The 20,034-nt window shown below is 40.6% G+C and overlaps 1 protein-coding gene across 1 annotated transcript in view; it reads left to right on the forward strand.

The window, feature by feature from the left end:
* The first annotated feature begins 6,568 nt into the window (after positions 1-6,568).
* Positions 6,569-20,034, forward strand: part of AMN1 (antagonist of mitotic exit network 1 homolog) — a 417,395-nt gene continuing 403,929 nt past the window's right edge. Inside the window, exon 1 of the mRNA XM_053719024.1 lies at positions 6,569-6,819. Within this exon, the coding sequence (XP_053574999.1) occupies positions 6,785-6,819 (35 nt within the window). The 5' untranslated portion in view covers positions 6,569-6,784. The remainder of the gene's footprint in view (positions 6,820-20,034) is intronic.

Raw genomic sequence — 20,034 nt, forward strand, 5'->3', positions numbered from 1 at the left:
CTCTCTATACAGTCTACTGTTTGGCCATCAGTGGCTCAATGCATGGAGGTAATTGGTCTGATGGTTGCTTCCATGAACATCATTCCCTTTGCTCGATTCCATTTGAGAGCTCTGCAGTTATGCATGCACAGTCAATGGAACGGGAACCATGCAGATCTGTCTCAGAGGATAGATCTAGATCAGTCAACAAGAGACTCTCCTGTGGTGGCTTTCTCAGGAACATCTGTCTAAGGGAAAATGCTTTTGGAGACCTTCCTGGATGATTGTGACCATGGGCGCCAGCCTTCTGGGCTGGGGAGCAGTCTGGGACTCATTAAAGGCGCATGGACTCTTGACTCGTGAGGAGTCTGCTCTCCCCATAAACATCTTGGAGTTGAGAGCGATTTACAATGCTCTGATGGCTTGGCCTCAGCTGTCCTTAAACCGGTTTATCAGGTTCCAGTCAGACAACTTAACCTCAGTGGCTTACATCAACCACCAGGGAGGAACTCAGAGTTCATTAGCCATGAAGGAGGTGACTCAAATTATTCAGTGGGTAGAAGTTCACAATTGCTGTCTATCTGCCATCCACATTCCAGGAGTGGACAACTGGGAAGCTGATTTCCTGAGCAGACAGACTTTTCATCCCGGGGAGTGGGAACTCCATACGGAGGTGGTCTCCAGCTTAAGCCTCAAATGGGGGTTCCGGAGTTGGATCTGATGGCATTTTGGCAGAATGGCAAGCTTCCAAGGTACAGTTCAAGGTCAAGGGATCCACAGGCCGCTCTGATAGATGCTCTGGCGGTCCCTTGGTATTTCAGGCTAGCATACCCATTTGCTCTCCTTCCACGAGTCATTGCTCGTATCCAACAGGAGAGAGTGTCGGTGATTCTAAAAGCCCCTGCATGGCCTCGCAGGATCTGGTATGCAGACCTAGTGGAGATGTCGTCTCTCCCACCTTGGAGACTGCCTCTGAGGAAGGACCTTCTGATTCAGGGTCCCTTCCACCATTCAAATCTCGTTTCTCTGAAGCTGACTGCTTAGAGATTAAACGCTTAGTTTTGTCTAAGCGTGGTTTTTCTGAGTCGGTCATTGAGACCATGATTCAGGCTTGCAAGCCTATTACTAGGAAGATTTACCATAAGATATGGCGTAAATATCTTTATTGGTTTGAATCCAAGGGCTACTCTTGGAGTAGGGTCAGGATTCCTAGGATTTTGTCCTTTCTCCAGGACGGTCTGGAGAAGGGCTTGTCAGTCAGTACCCTGAAGAGTCAGATTTCTGCTTTATCTATTTTGCTACATAAGCGTCTGGCGGACATGTCACATGTGCAATCTTTTTGTCAGGCCTTGGTCAGAATCAGGCCTGTGTTTAAGTCTGTTGCTCCTCCTTGGAGCCATAACCTTGTTCTTAAAGTTTGCAGCAGGCTCCGTTTTAGCCAATGCATTCCATAGATATTAATTTGTTATCTTTGAAGGTTTTCTTTCTTATTGCTATTTCTTATGCTCGGAGAGTCTTGGAACTCTCAGCTTTGCAGTGTGATTCACCTTATCTTATCTTTCATGCCGATAAGGCGGTTCTTCATACTAAGTTTGGTTTCCTACCTACAGTTGTTTTGAATAGAAATATTAATCATGAAATAGTTGTTCCTTCACTATGTCCTAAGCCTTCTTCTCATAAGGAATGGTTGTTGCACAACTTGGATGTTGTGCGTGCTTTTAAATTCTATCTACAGGTGACTAAAGATTTTCACCAGTCTTCTGCCCTGTTTGTTTGTTTCTCTGGGAGGCGTAAAGGTCAGAAAGCTACTGCTACTTCTCTTTCTTTCCGGTTGAGAAGTATAATTCGTTTGGCTTCTGATACTGCTTGGCAGCAGCCTCCTGAGAGAATTAAGGCTTATTCCACGAGGGCTGTCTCCTCTTCTTGAGCTTTCAAAAATGAAGCTTCTGTGGAACAGATTTGCAAGGCTGCAACATGGTCCTCCTTACATACTTTTTGCAAATTTTTTACATTTGATACTTTTGTCTCGGCTGAGGCCTCTTTTGGGAGAAAGGTTCTTCAAGCGGTGCTACCTTATGTTTAGGTCTACCTGCCTTTTCCCTCCCTAGTCATCTGTATCCTCTAGCTTGGGTATTGGTTCCCAACAGTAATTGATGACGCCGTGGACTCACCATATCTTAAGAAAGAAAACAAAATTTATTTATTTCCGGATATGGTGAGTACACGGCCCCCGTCCTTTATTTTAAGACAGTTATTTTTTACTAAATCTTAGGTACCGCTACACCTTGTGTTACTCCTTTTTTCTCCATTTACCTTCGTTCGAATGACTGGGGTTTGTGGGAAGGGGATTGATACTTAACAGCTTGGCTGTGGTGCTCTTTGCCTCCTCCTGCTGGCCAGGAGTGATATTCCCAACAGTAATTGATGATGCCGTGGACTCACCATATCCGGAAAGAAATACATTATCAGGTAAGCATAAAGTTTGGTTTTGTTGTGTTGCTAAAGAATAACATATCAGTCAAGGCTTAGGGGTAGATTTATCAATTATTTTGCCAGCCTTTGACCCACTACAACTGCAGGTTCTCACAAGAGCATCTGTCTCACTATGCTGGGGTTAGCATCAATTTCTGTGCCCAAAACACCATTGAGCCAGGCCAAAATCAATTGCATGTCATGGAGGGGGATCTACCCTGTATATATTCATAGTGAAATCAGTGGCCCAATGGTTATTAACCCTTTGAAAATATCTGTTACTTATTCAAAAATGGTAATTACAGCACCAATGCCAGGGTTGGCATCAATTTCTGTGCCCAAAACAACATTGGGCCAGGCTAAAAACAATTGCATGGCATGGAGGGGGATCTACCCTGTATATATTCATAGTGAAATCAGTGGCCCAATGGTTATTAACCCTTTCAAAATATCTGTTACTTATTCAAAAATGAGAATTATGTCACCTATGCCAGGGTTGGCATCAATTTCTGTGCCCAAAACACCATTGCATGGCGGGGGATCTACCCTGTATATATTCATAGTGAAATCAGTGGCCCAATAGTTATTAACCCTTTCAAAATATCTGTTACTTATTCAAGAATGGTAATTACAGCACCAATGCCAGTGTTGGCATCAATTTCTGTGCCCAAAACACCACTGGGCCAGGCTAAAAACAATTGCATGGCATGGAGGGGGGTCTACCCTGTATATATTCATAGTGAAATCAGTGGCCCAATGGTTATTAACCCTTTCAAAATATCTGTTACTTATTCAAAAATGGTAATTACAGCACCAATGCCAGTGTTGGCATCAATTTCTGTGCCCAAAACACCACTGGGCCAGGCTAAAAACAATTGCATGGCATGGAGGATCTACCCTGTATATATTCATAGTGAAATCAGTGGCCCAATGGTTATTAACCCTTTCAAAATATCTGTTACTTATTCAAAAATGAGAATTATGTCACCTATGCCAGGGTTGGCATCAATTTCTGTGCCCAAAACACCATTGGGCCAGGCTAAAAACAATTGCATGGCATGGAGGGGAATCTACCCTGTATATATTCATAGTGAAATCAGTGGCCCAATGGTTATTAACCCTTTCAAAATATCTGTTAGGTATTCAAAAATGAGAATTATGTCACTTATGCCAGGGTTGGCATCAATTTCTGTGCCCAAAACACCATTGGGCCAGGCTAAAAACAATTACATGGCATGGAGGGGGATCTACCCTGTATATATTCATAGTGAAATCAGTGACCCAATGGTTATTAACCCTTTAAAAATATATGTTACTTATTTAAAAATGGTAATTGCAGCACCAATACCAGTGTTGGCATCAATTTCTGTGCCCAAAACACCACTGGGCCAGGCTAAAAACAATTGCATGTCATGGAGGTAGATCTACCCTGTATATATTAATAGTGAAATCAGTGGTTCAATGGTTATAAACCCTTTCAAAATATCTGTTACTTATTAAAAAATTAGAATTAGGTCACCTATGCCAGGGTTGGCATCAATTTCTGTGCCCAAAACACCATTGGGCCAGGCTTAAAACAATTGAATGTCATGGAGGGGGATCTACCCTGTAAATATTCATAGTGAAATCAGTAGACCAAAGGTTATTAACCCTTTGAAAATATAAGTTACTTGTTCAAAAATGAAAAGAACAACACCTATGCCAGGGTTGGCATCAATTTCTGTGCCCAAAACAACATTGGACCAGGCTAAAAACAATTGCATGGCATGGAGGGGGATCTACCCTGTATATATTCATAGTGAAATCAGTGGCCCAATGGTTATTAACCCTTTGAAAATATATGTTACTTATTTAAAAATGAGAATTAGAGCACCTATGCCAGGGTTGGCATCAATCTATGTGCCCAAAACACCATTGGGCCAGGCTAAAAACAATTGCATGGCATGGAGGGGGATCTACCCTGTACATATTCATAATAAAATCAGTGGCCCAATGGTTATTAACCCTTTGAAAATATCTGTTACTTATTCAAAAATGAGAATTGTGTCACCAATGCCAGAGTTGCCATCAATTTCTGTGCCCAAAACACCATTGGGCCAGACAAAAAACAATTGCTTGTCATGGAGGGGGGTCTACCCTGTATATATTCATAGTGAAATCAGTGGTCCAATGGTTATTTACCCTTACAAAATTTCTGTTACTTATTCAAAAATGGTAATTACAGCACCAATGCCAGTGTTGGCATCAATTTCTGTGCCCAAAACACCATTGGGCCAGGCTAAAAACAATTGCATTTCATGGAGGGGAATCTACCCTGTATATATTCATAGTGAAACCAGTGGCCTAAAGGTTATTAACCCTTTGAAAATATCAGTTACTTATTCAAAAATGGTAATTACAGCACCAATGCCAGTGTTGGCATCAATTTCTGTATCCAAAACAACATTGGGCCAGGCTAAAAACAAATGCATGTCATGGAGGGGGGTCTACCCTGTATATATTCATAGTGAAATCAGTGGCCCAAAGGTTATTAACCCTTTGAAAATATCAGTTACTTATTCACAAATGAGAAGTACAGCACCTATGCCAGGGTTGGCATCGATTTCTGTGCCCAAAACACCAATGGGCCAGGCTAAAAACAATTGCATGGCATGGTGGGGGATCTACCCTGTAAATATTCATAGTGAAATCAGTAGACCAAAGGTTATTAACCCTTTGAAAATATAAGTTACTTATTCAAAAATGAGAAGTACAGCACCTATGCCAGGGTTGGCATCAATTTCTGTGCCCAAAACACCATTGGACCAGGCTAAAAACAATTGCATGGCATGGAGGGGGATCTACCCTGTATATATTCATAGTGAAATCAGTGGCCCAATGGTTATTAACCCTTTGAAAATATATGTTACTTATTCAAAAATGAGAATTAGAGCACATATGCCAGGGTTGGCATCAATTTCTGTGCCCAAAACAACATTGGGCCAGGCTAAAAACAATTGCATGGCATGGTGGGGGATCTACCCTGTATATATTCATAGTGAAATCAGTGGCCCAATGGTTATTAACCCTTTGAAAATATATGTTACTTATTCAAAAATGGTAATTAGAGCACCAATGCCAGTGTTGGCATCAATTTCTGTGCCCAAAACACCACTGGGCCAGGCTAAAACAATTGCATGGCATGGAGGGGGGTCTACCTTGTATATATTCATAATGAAATCAGTGGCCCAATGGTTATTAACCCTTTGGAAATATCTGTTACTTATTCAAAAATGAGAATTATGTCACCTATGCCAGGGTTGGCATCAATGTCTGTGCCCAAAACAACATTGGGCCAGGCTAAAAACAATTGCATGTCATGGAGGGGGATCTAACCTGTATATATTCATAGTGAAATCAGTGGCCCAATGGTTATTAACCTTTTGAAAATATCAGTTACTTATTCAAAAATGGTAATTACAGCACCAATGACAGTATTGGCATCAATTCTTGTGCCCAAAACACCATTGGGCCAAGCTTAAAACAATTGAATGTCATGGAGGGGATCTACCCTGCAAATATTCATAGTGAAATCAGTAGACCAAAGGTTATTAACCCTTTGAAAATAGAAGTTACTTGTTCAAAAATGAGAAGTACAGCACCTATGCCAGGGTTGGCATCAATTTCTGTGCCCAAAACACCATTGGACCAGGCTAAAAACAATTGCATGGCATGGAGGGGGATCTACCCTGTATATATTCATAGTGAAATCAGTGGCCCAATGGTTATTAACCCTTTGAAAATATATGTTACTTATTCAAAATAGTAATATTTGTATTGGTGCCAACGTATGCCCTTTTTTACAGTTTGTATATTCAATTGTTGTATAAAGGGATTCCACCTCTGTGTAACTATATTATATGAATCATATTATTATTTAAATAAAACCTATATTTGTATTTTAAAGTCAATTTAAAGCAGTCTGACAAAAAAATGGAATAAAAAAGCAACTTCCATGAATAAGAAACAGAATTTCACGAATAAGAAACATCTTGAATAAGAAACCAACTTCCTTGTCGTAAAATACAAACAAGAGTGCATAAACTACATTTCCCAGGATCCCAATATAATTAGGAACTGTATACAAACTCCAGGCAGTGTAATAAATGCCATCCTACTCAATATATGCTCAGATCGATGCATTGTTTCCAAAAAGAAGTCTTTAAAGCTCATATATACAGATATGAGTCGGGTTGATAATTTTCTTAGTCCACCGAAAGCGTTAGGTGCTGTGTGCGCTTGTTAAACCGTGCGGCGCTTGTCTCCGGTGCCTCAGACATCACAGGCTGTGACAATGAGCTGCAGAGGAATAGACCCCCTGTTAGACAAGTAAGTGATGATTGGGGGGCGGAGGAGTGGACTTCGTGTTAACCCACGGTGTGCTGATGAGTGCATCTTCGCAGTCTTACATGTCAAGGCAGAGTGGGGTTGAGTTCAGCTGTGGTGTTGGCCTGGGGATGACAGCTCAGCCCTGCCTGCCTGAGCTCTTGGGCTCCGGTCAGCTGATATAGGGTGGAGAGGATACTTCCTCTTATTAGATAAGCAGATATGTTTGTGTGTGTACGATGGGTAGTGTGTGTAATGTGCATGGTGAGTGTACATTGTACTAACTGTGATATATATATATATATATGTATGTGTGTGTGTTATATGTGCTTAAACAAGAGAACAGGAACTGTGTGTGCAAAATGTAAACAAGCAGCTAACTGGATGGATATTGTACAGGCTGTATAGGGGGTTGTATGTTTACTTATGGGGGTATAAACCGTACCTGCATGTTAATGCACAGGTTGTATAGGGGGTGTATGTTTACTTACGGGGGTATAAACTGTACCTGCATGTTAATGCACAGGTTGTATAGGGGGTGTATGTTAACTTATGGGGGAATAAACTGTACCTGCATGTTAATGCACAGGTTTTATGGGGGGGGGGGGTGTATGTTAACTTATGGGGGTATAAACTGTACCTGCATGTAAATGCACTGGTTGTTTAGGGGGGTGTATGTTAACTTATGGGGGATATAAGCTGTACCTGCATGTAAATGCACTGGTTGTTTAGGGGGGTGTATGTTAACTTATGGGGGATATAAACTGTACCTGCATGTAAATGCACTGGTTGTTTAGGGGGGTGTATGTTAACTTATGGGGGATATAAGCTGTACCTGCATGTTAATGCACAGGTTGTATAGGGGGTGTATGTTAACTTATGGGTGTATAAACTGTACCTGAATGTAAATGCATAGGTTGTATAGGGGGGTGTATGTTAACTTATGGGGGTATAAACTGTACCTGCATGTTAATGTACAGGTTGTATAGGGGGTGTATGTTAACTTATGGGGGTATAAACTGTACCTGCATGTTAATGCACAGGTTGTATAGGGGGTGTATGTTAACTTATGGGGGTATAAACTGTACCTGCATGTAAATGCACAGGTTGTATAGGTGGTGTATGTTAACTTATGGGTGTATAAACTGTACCTGCATGTAAATGCACAGGTTGCTTAGGGGGGTGTATGTTAACTTATGGGGGATATAAACTGTACCTGCATGTAAATGCACTGGTTGTTTAGGGGGGTGTATGTTAACTTATGGGGGATATAAGCTGTACCTGCATGTAAATGCACAGGTTGTATAGGGGGTGTATGTTAACTTATGGGGCTATAAACTGTACCTGCATGTAAATGCACAGGTTGTATAGAGGGTGTATGTTAACTTATGGGTGTATAAACTGTACCTGAATGTAAATGCACAGGTTGTAAAGGGGGTGTATGTTAACTTATGTGTGTATAAACTGTACCTGAATGTAAATGCGCAGGTTGTAAAGGGGGTGTATGTTAACTTATGTGTGTATAAACTGTACCTGAATGTAAATGCACAGGTTGTAAAGGGGGTGTATGTTAACTTATGTGTGTATAAACTGTACCTGAATGTAAATGCGCAGGTTGTATAGGGGGGGGGGGGGTATAAACTGTACCTGCTTGTAAATGCACAGGTTGTATAGGGGGTGTATGTTAACTTATGGGGCTATAAACTGTACCTGCATGCAAATGCACAGGTTGTATAGGGGGTGTATGTTAAATTATGGGGCTATAAACTGTACCTGCATGCAAATGCACAGGTTGTATAGGGGGTGTATGTTAACTTATGGGGCTATAAACTGTACCTGCATGCAAATGCACAGGTTGTATAGGGGGTGTATGTTAACTTATGGGGGATATAAGCTGTACCTGCTTGTAAATGCACAGGTTGTATAGGGGGTGTATGTTAACTTATGGGGCTATAAACTGTACCTGCATGCAAATGCACAGGTTGTATAGGGCAGTGGTTCTCAACCAAAGTGAGCTCAAGGCCCGGTAAATTTTAGCTAGACATGTCCAAGGCCCGGTAGATAGATAGAGATATATATATATATATATATATATATATGTGTGAGCAGCAGGGGCGGGCTGATCTGCCAGGCAAATAGGACCTGGGCTGAGCTACCAGCAAGTAGGGGGGCATCTCCACGGATCCTTGTGCATTCCTTAAGCTGGAGTTTTCAGTTGCCCTATCAGTAACTAAGCAAATAAGTGTGGGTTTAGTGGGGGCCCTGGCGGGGGTCTGTCGCTGTGAGGGCCATAGAGTGTGGGGTCTGGCCCTGGAGGTTGGGTGCCCTTTCTCTGGACCTTAATGTTGGGGGTCCTGGCTCTGGAGGTTGAGGGGCCTGTTGGGGGCAGGTCAGGGAGGCTACCATGTTCATTTGCATAAAATGTAATACATTTTGGTCAGTGTGAGACAGTGTTCCTGGGGCCTTGATTGGTCTCAGTCTGCCCCTGGTGTGCAGTGGGGTAAGAGTGTGCAGTGGGTGCATGACAGGTCGGGGCCCACCAGCAGGGCTATCACGGCCCGGTACTGGGCCACAGCCTGGCTGTTGAGAAACCAGGGTATAGGGGGTGTATGTTAACTTATGGGTGTATAAACTGTACCTGCATGTAAATGCACAGGTTGTTTAGGGGGGTGTATGTTAACTTATGGGGGATATAAACTGTACCTGCATGTAAATGCACTGGTTGTTTAGGGGGGTGTATGTTAACTTATGGGGGATATAAGCTGTACCTGCTTGTAAATGCACAGGTTGTATAGGGGGTGTATGTTAACTTATGGGGCTATAAACTGTACCTGCATGTAAATGCACAGGTTGTATAGGGGGTGTATGTTAACATATGGTGCTATAAACTGTACCTGCATGTAAATGCACAGGTTGTATAGGGGGTGTATGTTAACTTATGGGGGTATAAACTGCACCTGCATGTAAATGCACTGTTTGTATAGGGGGTGTATGTTAACTTATGGTGGATATAAACTGTAGCTGCATGTAAATGCACATGTTGTATAGGGGGTGTATGTTAACTTATGGGGGTATAAATTGTACTTGCATGTAAATGCACAGGTTGTATAGGGGGTGTATGTTAACTTATGGGGGTATAATTGTAAAAACTAACTAAAGTATTAAATCTCCCGTAACTGTCTAACACACCTCCCAAAAATAGCCCGACACGTATACCCCTATATCCACAATCCCCCCTCTCACTCCTAATAATAAATGTATTAACCCCTAGACCGACTACCCCCCACAACGCAATAAGCCTAATTATTAACCCCTAAACTGCCATAGCCAACACCGCAATAAACCTATCCTAGTATTAACCCCTAAACCGCCGCTCCCGGACCCCGCCGCACCTAAATAAAGTGTTTAACCCCTAAGCCGCCGCTCCTGGACCCCGCCGCCACCTACATTAAATTTATTAACCTCTAATCTGACCCCCCTACACCGCCGCCACCTACATTAAATGTATTACCCCCTAATCTGACCTCCCTACACTGCCGCCACCTACATTAAATGTATTACCCCCTAAACCTAAGTCTAACCCTAACACCCCCTAACTTAATTATTATTTAAATAAATCTAAATAATATTAATATTATTAACTAAATTATTCCTATTTAAAACTAAATACTTACCTATAAAATAAACCCTAAGATAGCTACAATATAATTAATAATTACATTGTAGCTATTTTAGGATTTATATTTATTTTACAGGTAACTTTGTATTTATTTTAGGTTAGGATTTATTTTACAGGTAATTTTGTAATTATTTTAACTAGGTAGCTATTACATAGTTATTAACTATTTAATAGCTATTGTACCTAGTTAAAATAAATACAAAGTTACCTGTAAAATAAATATAAATCCTAAAATAGCTACAATGTAATTATTAATTATATTGTAGCTATCTTAGGGTTTATTTTATAGGTAATTATTTAGTTTTAAATAGGAATAATTTAGTTAATAATATTAATATTATTAAGATTTATTTAAATAATAATTAAGTAAGGGGGTGTTAGGGTTAGGCTTAGGTTTAGGGGGTAATATATTTAATGTAGGTGGCGGCGGTGTAGGGGGGTCAGATTAAGCGTTAATACATTTAATGTAGGTGGCAGCGGTGTAGGGGGGGTCAGATTAGGGGGTAATACATTTAATGTAGGTGGCGGCGGTGTAGGGGGGTCAGACTAGGGGGTAATACATTTAATGTAGGTGGCGGCGGTGTAGGGGGGTCAGATTAGGGGTTAATATATTTAATGTAGGTGGCGGCAGTGTACGGTGGTCAGATTAGAGGTTAATAAATTTAATGTAGGTGGTGGCGGGATCCGGGAGCGGCGGTTTAGGGGTTAAACACTTTATTAGGTATTGTGGTGGGGGATTGCGGTTGACAGGTAGATAGACATTGCGCATGCGTTAGGTGTTAGGTTTTTTTTTGTAGGCATTTTAGGGAGTTACGGTGCACCCATACTCAGTGCAAGGCCTGCTACGGCTGCTTTTTATGGCGAGGTGAAAATGGAGAAAGTTTTCTCCATTTTCACCACGTAAGGCCTTGCGCTGGATATTGGATACCAAATTGCGCGGGTTTTATATGTTAGTCTATGGGGGGAAAAACTACGTCCGCCGGGTGAAATATATGTGCCGCATTTATATGCGGCGCTGTATATAGGATACCAAACCTGCGCAAAAACCGGCGTCGCCGGCTTTTGCGGGCGACGCTGCATATCGGATGGGGCCCTAGATCTGCTATTTGATTATACATTATCCTAGTTCTACAGCAAACAGTTATAAGTAAGGTAAAAAGTATGAGGAAAAAAGGTAATATAAACACAAATTGATGCATTAACCAGTGCCACACACCTGACCATATGTCTATGGATCCTTTTCCAAACCATCTGTCCCACCATCCAAGTGCGTGTTTCTTAAAATCATTTCTAACTTCCAATAATTGTTTCTTAACAAACTTTAACTGAATTGTAGCCTTATTATTAAAATTCTTGTGTTCCTGGAGAATGTGTTCTAATTCTTTGCTATTTCCAATACCATCAATTAATTCCTTGCCAAAACCAATCATTTTTGCATTTAATTGTCTTTTATTATACTCAAATAACCCATGTTTCTTGACCGAAACAGATGGGCTTAAAGTAAAATATGTTCCTGACCATTCAGAGTATAGAGTAGCTTGAATAATGGGTCTATGTGTACAGTAAGTACCTTTAGCTAGGATTGTTGTTACTGAACAGTTTTTTTCATGTATAGTAGCTATACCATCTGTCTGATGCCAACAAACTCTACCTCCAGGTAGAACCCAACCTGGATGAGTAGGGATTGTGCTCACTTCAATATTACAGACGCCATCTTCCCAACACCATTCTGATTGACTGGTGATGGTATAGGAACCTGGTGTGCATATAATATAACATTGTCCTTTGTAACACAATGGTCAGTCCTAAGTATTTTGAGTACCTTGAGATATAATGCAAAAAACGAGGTTTGCGGCAGCATCAAGCAGAGTGACAAAAGTAAGTTAAAAGTAAAATACTTTATTTCCAATATTTAAAAAGCCAGTTGGCAAATCATTGGGTACTTCCCCTTTAAATAGCAGGGGTTGTACTAACATACCTCACTCCTATGATTAAGTGCCAAGCATAGGCACGAAACATGTAAGGAGGTATTCACCTGCTACCCTTTGTATCTTTTGCCAACTGGCTTTTTAAATATTGGAAATAAAGTATTTTATTTTTAACTTACTTTTGTCACTCTGCTTGATGCTGCCGTAAACCTCGTTTTTTGCATTGTATTACAAGCAGCGGAACCGGCTGCTAACAGCGGCGTGCACCCCCAGTGCTCCACTGCTACTTTCTTCCCACACGCTTCCGGTTGAGTCAGAGACCGGCTAAGGGCCTGGAGCGGTACGGCGTTCGTGGAAGTACCTTGAGATATAACTACATTTTCTTTACCTAAATGATGTCATACACTTATTATAAGAGACCAAGACTATCTCATAGGCTGATAGTACATCTATCTTTCTTCCGTGGATAGGTGCTAATATAGAAAAATAACAAATACTGTCATTGTGTCCCAAGTATTCTACAACCCATGAATTCATATAAGGTAATGAAAATTCTAGCTGTTCCGGAATCATCAATTCCCAAGGCCAATGGTGTTCACTTAAGGACTGTATCAATAATTTAGCATTGGAATACATTTCTTGTTGTAATGTAATACATCCTAAAACCAAATTAGTAACATTACTAATAAAGTTATATTGTTCTCCAAATTGATTAAGTGAGATATAAGTTTGACTGGTCCTTTAAAGTGTTCATGCACTTAGAGTATTGGTTATTAAAGGTGGTGAAAATAAAACCTCTTAAACTTACTCTTCTAACTATAATTTTATTGTCAAGTAATAAGGAAGATTTCAGAGACGCTAAAATACTAAATTTAGTTATTCTGGCCGCGAGAAATTTGATATTTAAAAAATGGAAAACTAGATTTATACCCACAATGAATGAGGTAAAAAAATACCTTAAAAAACAATACCGGGTAGAACAACTCGCCACAGACCTGAATTCAGAGCGCGAAATCGTAGCATTTTTTAGTAAATGGTCAAAATGTATTAAAAGTTTCTCTCCGACTGAAATAGAGTATATGATAACCCCATTCCAAAACTCTGAAATAGTTATATTGGGTATTTGGTAGTGGGGTATCGACGCGGGGGGGGGGGGGGGAGGGAGGCAAAGCCTACGCAGTGTCATCTTATTTTATTTTTTTTATTTTTTTGTTTGTTGTTTTTTTATGGTTTTCATGTTTTTTTCCTGCTATAAATTTAAAAACTCCAACAATGTTTCCAAAAAAAAAAAAAAATTAGAGCGAAGAAAGCACAGAGATGTTATTCAACCGGTAAAAGGTGTAGTGTGGTTATGTCTTTGCCTATGAGGCATTTATGTATCTAATAGGTTGAATAGACACAAACACTGCAAAGTTGGTTATTTTTCTTTGTTTACTATTGTTTGCTTTTTGTTGATTATGTTACATTGTTGGTATAAAAAAAAAAAAAAAAAAAAGTGTTCATGCACTAAGTTATTCAAAATAACTGCTTGTGTATATGATTGGTCTGCTCCTTTCATCCCTGTTGTTGCCAAATCGCTCATTCTAGTACTCAGTGTTTCGATATCTATAGAATTCAGGAATCCTGTTGCTGTACCTATTCCTCCTAACAAGGTATCATACCATGCTCTTTTTACTCTGGTTTTATGTTTTTCCTCAAACCAAGTAGTTTTTCTAGATAACCATAAATCAAATCCCTTTTTCAAATATTTTACAGTATTACCACATTCAGGGTGAGTATTACTAACATCCCAATGAGACATATTAATAAGATAGGTATATAGACCATATTGTACGTCTAATAGTAATGTTTTGCACTTATCATCAACCAATTGAATAGGGTCAGCATTTTGCTTAATAATGTGACAAACATCATCATGAAATGTTTTTGGAGGAGACCCCCCAGAATCTTTAAAGTTAAAAATTCCCCAAACATGAGAGGTTGCGGTGTATGTTGTTAGATTATTATGTGAATCTTTATACCCAGCCCATCCAAAGAATGGGGCTAAGAAGTGCATGGGTAACCTATATTGTGGATTGTACAATTGTAAGGATATATTATAATATACATCAGAAATACCAACTCTTGCTCTGTTACGGTTTCTTAAAGGTGTAAACAGAGTTGGATCCATATCCAAATAGATAGTATTAAAGAGTTCTGGGTTACGAGTGTGAGGTGCTGTTATAAGGATTTCCAAATAGTGTGTTAACAGTTCTCTTATAGGTGTCTTACAATATTGTGTATCCTGTATAGAGGAAAAAGTAACCCACAAAAAATCTTTATTGTTTGCAAATGTTATACCTGGTATTCCTTTAGTTAAATTGTAAGTAACTTTAAAACACAGAGCGTTATTCACTGAAATATTAACTGATATCATCTCAGTTTTGATTGTCTCAATATGTGTAGGTTCTTCACAAGTCATTATACCACTAAGGCTACTATGATGTCTACAATTAGTTCCAACTTTGATACAGGAAGCATAAATACTTGGTTTAGTTAGTGGCATATTTGTAACAGTAAATAAATTCTTGAGCCCATCCATAGTTGTAACAGATACCTTTTGCTTTCCATTTGAATGTGCACAACTAGGTGGAACAACACATGGAGGTAAACATTGTACATTTTGATGTTGTAATGTTACAATATCTCTGTTGATGCGTCGTAATGTGTATGAGTTGTGTAATGGTTCAGATGAAACAAACGTTGCATTGTCATAAGGAAATAGCACGGTAAAAACAGGGGTAAATGCATCACTAGGTTCCCTATTAAACCAACAAGAGAGGTAGATTGTAGGAAGGAAAACAAAACAAGAGATGCCCAACAGTAGGAGAATCAAGCGGTCAGGTCTGTCATATAAAGGATTCATGATTATAAGTTGGAATTAATGACCAAGTCAGAGTCAAAAGTAATGACAGAGTCAGAAATAAGGACAAAGTCAGCAGGCTCAGGTGTAGGTGAGAACAATGGGCAATAGGTTAGGTGACGCTCTATACCTTCCAGTAATTCTTCATATAATACTTTTAGCGTTGCCAATTGTGTATGTAACTTGGTATTCTCCTGCTTTAAGTACTCACATGTGTCAGATTTATATTCAACCTCTGCTATCCTATTCTCTCTGCTTTTCCTAGCTGATATTCTATTACGTATTCTTTTCTCCTGTAATCTAAGTTCCTCCTCTTTCCCAATAGCAATAATCTTATTATGAGATCTGGGAAGATTAAGACGGAGCAGTCAATACTTGTACAGAGGAAAGGAGAGGGAAGTCTGTCTCTTTTGCACCAGGGAGGGTTTCCTGTATAATTGGGGAAGGGTGGAGTAGGAGGTGTAGGTCTTATATGTTTAAAGCTCATAAGGTTGTACCAATGTTTTTTAACTTCTATAATATATGTGAGTCATCCCTTTATTCCCTGCCTTTGCCAGCTAATCTGTATCAGTGTTGCTCAGAGTGTTGAAACTGTCAAGAGGAGTAGATATGTTACTAACTACTGAATGTGGTGTAGATAGATCAACAGGGACTGTTACTGGACGGGGTATAGATAGGTCAATGGCAGTTAGTTCTGAACACTTGGTTAATGGAGAAACCCACAAATGTTCCTCTAATGCTCTTTTAAGTGCCCCACTAAAACCCCGGAACTCCTCTATCTCCTTTATCAATGAGTCCCTTTGTGCCTCTAAAGCAGAACACCTGGCAGCCTGTTCTCTTAATCTATTGCGGTAATTTTGTGAATGACGATTACTATTTTCCCTGCGCACCTTGCATCTGAGCTCCTCCTTAGCAGCGTCTTTGTCCCCCAATTCCCGCTGGCTCTTTTTATTTAAAGTACTTGCTGTTACAGGTTTTTGTATAGTATTTGCAACTAGAATGTATGGGGTAATAAAGAGATCTGTTAAACTAGGGGAAGGTACTGTGTGACACACTCTAGGTGAAGGGGCCTTGTGAGGCACACTTGGGGAAGGAGTTTCCAGCAAACTGGGAGTGGGGGATTTATGAGGTAGAATAACAGAGGGCTCAGAGCTCATTGGATAAGGTAGGTACTATTGTGGTTGGTGGGAGGATATTGCCGTTAATATGGCCAAAAAAGGTAGGAGCGCTAGGAGTGACAGATATCTCTGGAATGCCAGGGGCAATCGTGGCAACTGGGTGGGATGGAGACAAATCAATAGCAGTGGGTTCTGGACCCTGAATTAGTTCTGGACACTGAATTAGAGGGCAAATCCAAGAATGTTCTTTCAATGTACGTGCAAATGCTCTGTTAAAATCCTGGCTTTGTCCTAACTCATTCAGCAGCCAGTCCCTCTGTGCTTTTAAAATACAACAGTTATATTGGGCCTGGGTAAGTAGCTCATTCAGTCTATCACAATACTCTTGACAACTAAGGTCTTTTCCCTCTCCCTCTAAATTATGTCTAACCTTTTTCCCAGCAGCGCTTGCGGACCCCCTTGCACCTTTCTCTCTATTTTTTAGGCATTTAGTAAGTGCAGCTGAAGTAGTGGCTACTATAGGTTTTGTTGGGGGAGGGTTTTTAGGAACTAAAAATATGTGAGGGATAATATTGAAATCTGTCAAACTAGGGGTAGGAGTTTCAGTAGGTAGGGTAGTCGGGGAAGAATCAGAGTTCATTGAATAGACTAATAGCCTAGGTAATAAAAGCATGTCTGTGGTGTATTTTGTGTCTTCCCTCCTGTTTTTCTATTGATAACCTTTAGTATTAGTAACACTAAATATATAGAAATATAGTTCACAAAAATCAGTGCTCAGAGGAGTGCTGGGTAGAGGGTGTTGAACCAAAGTCCGTACTGTTGGTAACTGATTTGGTGTTCAGGATATTATCAATGCCCTCTATTACCCACAGTGCACAAACTACTGTCGAAAGATCTGGTGTTGGGGTGGGTGGAACAGGATGCTGAGTGTGGGGTTTTGGAATACTGTCCACGGCGTCCGTTGTCTGTTTCTTTATGAGGCGTGCCCAGTCCTGGACACACTCTTCTTCTGTGTCTTTATGAGGGGTGACCGATACCTTGTCACCCACTTCTCCCCTCTTTGGACAGAGTTTGACTCGTGAAGCGTGTATCCAGATGTCCCTGTCGTCAGCCAGTACTGCAGTCCTGGTCACAGCTATCACAGTCACAGGTTTGCTGAACCGGAAACCTCCTTTTTTGGATCTATTCAGCTGTCGAATGCAGACCAGATCTCCGGGCTTGAAAAGATGTGTTGGTTTCTGTGCAGGGAGAGGTAAACGAGAAGATACTTCACCATAGATGCCATTCAACGTATCGATTAAATGCTTTACATACTGTTCCTTAATACACTCTAAATCGCCATTTTTAATGATAAGTGGGCCTTTTACCCATGGAGTTGGGAATGGTCTACCCATTAGGACCTCAAATGGGGACAACCTGGTTGTCCGATTTGGGGTCATACGACTTTCTGCTAAAATTGCAGGTAAATACTGTTGCCATTTAACCCATGTGCCTGCTGTTGCCTTTAAAAGTTTTTCCTTAATTGTACAATTCATTCTTTCTACTATCCCTGAGCTTTGAGGATGATATGGGATGTGAAAGTTCCAATTAATTCTTAACCATTGTACTAACTCCCTGGTAACTTTACTAATGAAAGCAGGACCGTTATCAGAATTAATCTGGAGTGGACAACCAAACCTGGGTATTATTTCAGTGGCCAAAATTTTAGCAACTGTTTTTCCATCTTCCCTCTGGGTAACAAATGCTTCAGGCCATTTTGAAAATTGGTCAACTATAAGCAAATATAATTGTTTATTACCAGTCTTTGGAATATGTGTGAAATCAATATGTAGGTGTGTAAATGGGGCTCTAGGTGGAGGTAAATGGTCATGTTGAGCCTTATTAGGAATAGCAGTATTTGCCTGTAAGCAGTATACACATCTGTTAATATATGCTTTGTAATGCTCACTTATGTTCCTAATATAAAAAGACTGTTTCAACAAGTTAACTGTTGGCTTTATACCTAAGTGTCCTACACCATGGGCCTGTGCTATAAAAAGTGGTGCGCTGCTTTCTGGTATGCCCACCTTCCCCTCTTTGGAAAACAAACCATTCTCATCTAAAGTTAACCCATTAGTGTTCCAGAAAGACGTGTCACCCTTGGTGGCATGTCCCTGGAGTTCAAGAAACATGTGGTCTGTAGGACATGAAGGTGGGGCTAAAACAGCATACATCAGAAAGGGTGGTCCGGATGTATGTGAAGAATTAGCAGCTTCTTTAGCAACTCTATCTGCCAGCGCATTACCCAGGGAAATAGGGTCAGTTCTATGTGTGTGTGCACGGCAGTGAATGATCGCTATATCTTTTGGGAGTTGTATGGCCTCTAAAAGGTCATTAATGAGATTGGTATGAGAGATGGTCTTGCCATCTGCTGAAACAAACCCACGTTGTTTCCATATCATTCCAAAATCATGCACAACCCCAAAAGCATAGCGAAAGTCAGTGTAAATATTAACAGATTTATCCTTAAACATTTTACATGCTTTTGTAAGTGCTATTAATTCTGCAGCCTGAGCAGAAGGATAAGCTATAGGGCCTGCATCTAGTACAATGTCCGGTAACTGCACAACGGCATACCCTGTGTTGTAAATCCCATCACTAGGTCGAGAACAAGAACCATCAACAAATACATTATCTACATGGTCAAAAGGTTTGTCCATTAGGTCAGGTCATGGTGTAGTAATGTAATGTATTACCTCTAAACAGTCATGGTCAGTTTCCAGGTCTGGTGAGCCTAAAAGTAGGGCATTTAGAATCTGGGCTGGACCAGAGTTACTATTGCTATATTTGATAGTCAGATTTGTATTATTCAACAATATACATTCATAACCAGAAAGTCTTTGGGCTGTCATGTGTTGAGTGGTAACATTTTTTACAAGGTGTAAGACTTGGTGATTTGTATGTAATACTACAGAGTGACCTAGTGTAATTGTTTCAACCATCTCTACAGCCATGGCGCATGCCGCCAATGCTCGGAGACACGCCGGCATCCCCTGTACCGGTACTGGGACTACTTTGGAAAAGAAAGCTACGGGGCGCATATTGGCTCCACCATGCTCTTGGGCACAGACAGCAGCCATGGTTTTACTATTGTCCCTCACATACAAATGAAATGGTTTACAATAATCAGGTAGTCCTAAAGCAGGGGCACTGATAATGCTGGTTTTGAGTGCAATGTAGGATTTAGGTCATGTAGGTCATGTCTGTGGTCCACTGTATGCATTCTGGGCTGTCCCCTAATGTGGCCTGTCTTAGTATGGAATCATGATGGGAGCATTCAGGAATCCATTGTCTGCAATAATTAATCATGCTTAAAAAGGTGAGCATGGGGCGGAGCCGAGCCGTGCAGGAACATGGCCGCATAATCACTGAGCTCCGTATCAGCCTAAACTCTTAGCAATCCTAAAGGATTGGGATTTACACCTAAACAGCTCTATTTTGTTCTTCCTAACCACCCCTTAATAACCTGTCACCCTTACAGCCCTTAATTGCTAAAGACGCCAGGAGGGAGCAGTTTGTGAAGCCTGAGACGCACCGAGCCGCTGTCGCAGC

The sequence above is a fragment of the Bombina bombina genome, chromosome 6 (genome assembly GCF_027579735.1).
Source record: "Bombina bombina isolate aBomBom1 chromosome 6, aBomBom1.pri, whole genome shotgun sequence".
NCBI classification, from domain to species: Eukaryota; Metazoa; Chordata; class Amphibia; order Anura; family Bombinatoridae; genus Bombina; species Bombina bombina.